This window comes from Sipha flava, unplaced genomic scaffold (genome assembly GCF_003268045.1).
Source record: "Sipha flava isolate LNK unplaced genomic scaffold, YSA_version1 250_pilon_pilon, whole genome shotgun sequence".
Lineage (NCBI taxonomy): Eukaryota > Metazoa > Arthropoda > Insecta > Hemiptera > Aphididae > Sipha > Sipha flava.
Genome location: NW_020272902.1, coordinates 792,712 through 795,518, shown reverse-complemented (window position 1 = coordinate 795,518; position 2,807 = coordinate 792,712). Strand labels below are relative to the sequence as shown.

At 30.9% G+C, this 2,807-nt stretch overlaps 1 protein-coding gene across 1 annotated transcript; it reads right to left on the bottom strand.

Annotated features, from left to right (window-relative positions):
* Nucleotides 1-436: 436 nt before the first annotated feature.
* On the bottom strand, nt 437-2,047 carry LOC112684477. Its single transcript, XM_025556030.1, has 2 exons — nt 1,976-2,047; nt 437-757 (listed from the first exon to the last, which is right to left on the bottom strand). The coding sequence occupies exons 1-2, from the start codon at nt 2,045-2,047 to the stop codon at nt 437-439; spliced, it is 393 nt and encodes a 130-aa protein (XP_025411815.1).
* Nucleotides 2,048-2,807: the final 760 nt, after the last annotated feature.

Sequence of the window (2,807 nt, the reverse complement as noted above, 5' to 3'; positions counted from 1 at the left end):
CACCCCATGAATATGCTAGAGTTTGCGAAGCCCTGGGCAAAATAAATGTTGAGTCTTATAATTTCTATTAATAAAATATTTTAAGTTCAGTTAAATCAAAACCGCGGGGCCTTAATTATAATTTAAGGCACGGGGCCCTAGGCAAGCCCCCTATTTTCTTCCCCTCGCGCCGTCCCTGTACCACCTATCACCATCGCAGTGCCTTACTACTCGCCTAAACATAAAATCGCTTTATTACAATACGAACATTCTTTTAACACTTTAGGCCAGCCATACTCAACCTTTTTTTTCATTTGGGCCACATAAAATATTTTAAAATATTACGCGGGCCGCAAGTCTAAATGAACGGAAAGGAAAAAAAAAACTAAAAATACATTTTTATATTGTGTACAACATTTGAAAATTTATTGTAAAAAAATTAAATATTTATTTTAAATTAGTGTGAATTTTGATATTGAGATAATTCTTTAACTATTTTGGATAAATCTGGTTTGTACTTGCTGCATGCTATTCTTAACAAGTCGTCAAGATGTGAATCAGTAAGCCGATTTCTGTACACATTCTTTGCATATTTCATTTTTGAATATGAAGTTTCACATAAAAATGTTGATGTGAACATTGTTAGCAAAAAGTGGGCACATTTTTGTATGGTTTTGTATTTTCCTGGCACTAAATTCCAAAATTCAAAGTATTCTTTTTGTTCTCGCTTTTCTTTGAAAATAACTTCCAAATGTGTATCATTTTTTAATTCAATAAACTCATCAAATACTTTTGAATAATCAGATACAATCAATTCAGATAATTGTGTTATACTCATTACTTCTAAGTGCCAAGGATTTTCTATAAGTAAAAAGCAATTCTTTACACCTCTTAAATCCTGAAATCTTTTTTTAAATTCATTAGATAAGGCAGCTAAATGATTTAAAATTATTATATTGTTTATTTGAGAAATTATAATGTCATCTTGTTTAGCTTTTGTAAGGGTTGGGAAATTATGTAGAATTTGGTTCTGTATTTCCTCGTAATAGATCTCCAACTTCTCTTCAAAAGCAAAAACTTTATTTGCCATCTGCGAAATAATTTTATTTTCACCCTGTAAGCCACAGTTGAGCTCATTAAGTTTTTCTGTGATATCACACATATAAGCTAAAAAGCACCACCAATTATTGTTTTTATCAATTTCATCAAATTTATTATTTTGTTGTAAAAATGCAATAATTTCTAATCGTAAAGTAAAAAACCTTTGAAGAACTTTTCCTCTACTTAGCCAACGCACCGAAGTATGTAAAAGAACGTCACTGTAATCACTGTTCATTTCTTCTAAAAGACTTTTAAATTTTCTATGATTGAGTTCATTTGCTCGAATATAATTAACTATTTTTATCACGCTTTTCATCACTAAATCTACTTCTGGAATAGAAACGCGTGCTGCCAAGTTTTTTTGATGAATAATACAATGAAATGACAAGATATTTGTTAAATTATATTGTTTTTTCAACAGAGAAATAAATCCTTTGTCACATCCGGTCATCGATGGACATCCATCGGTACACACATAAACCAATTTTTTGATATCAATATCATTGTTGTCAAGAAAATTAGTAATCACATTGAGATAATCGATGCCTCTCGTTTGAACTTTCATTGGAATGAATTTCAATAAATCTTCATTAATAGAATTTTGTTCAGTACAGTATCTAACAAAAATAGAACATTGTGATGTGCCTAGAATCAGTGCTAGAATCAAAAGCCAAGCTAAAAAATTTACAATTTTTTAAGTCTTCGATGGTACGATTATAAATATGTTTTGCAATATTTTCTATACGCCTAATGCAGGTAGAATCAGAAAGCTGCATTTTTTTAATTTCCGATATTATTTGATTTTTATTGCTAAACTTATCAAATAGTAAGGAGGAAGCACTTATAAAACATTCCTTCACAATTTCGGCGTCAGTAAATGGTTTCATATGCTTACCGAGTATGTAACAAATTTCGTATGATGCAGTTGTGACAGCTGCATCTTGTGATACCGCCACTGACATAACATTTTGTTGTTGTTGCAATGACTTCTTGAAAGAATTTAATTTTTTCTTTTCTCGTCAAAGACCCGGGACTATAAATACTATCAAATGATTCGTGTTTGTTAGTGTAATGACGAATAATATTATATTTTTAAGTATAAAACTTTCTCTACAGATCAAACAAGTAGCAGAACCCTTTTTATTTGGTACAACAAAATATTCTTCTTCCCAATTTTCTTGAAACATTTGATTTTCTTCAGATAGTTTTCGTTTATTTTTTGAAGATACGCCTGCCATAATGTCAAAAAAAAGTATTAAAAAATAAAACCCCAAATTTATGTCACAACTGACGGTTGAAATATTTAATAAATAAATGTGCCTGATACCAACGCTATTACACATTTACAATGCGACTAATAATTCGTTTCGTATAATAATAATGCGTACCTACAAACGAGCTACGGCCAGTTTAGCGATAAGATAAAATACATCAAAATCATTATAAAATATTAATAGTGGAAATACCAAAAACATAATCATTCTTATCGCAATCGCGTAGGACACACTTTAATTGTTCTGTTATACCTATTTTTACTTATATTAGTTTTAAAATTTTTTTATTAATTCAATGAGTTCTATTTGGGCCACATATAAACCATTGGCGGTCCACAGGTTGAGTATGGCTGCTTTAGGCCACTATTTCATAGTGGGGGGGTGACCTGGACGCTAAAAACCAATCCTAGGGCTGTCACACTAGCAACCCAAAAGGTCACACTTTACTCTAAT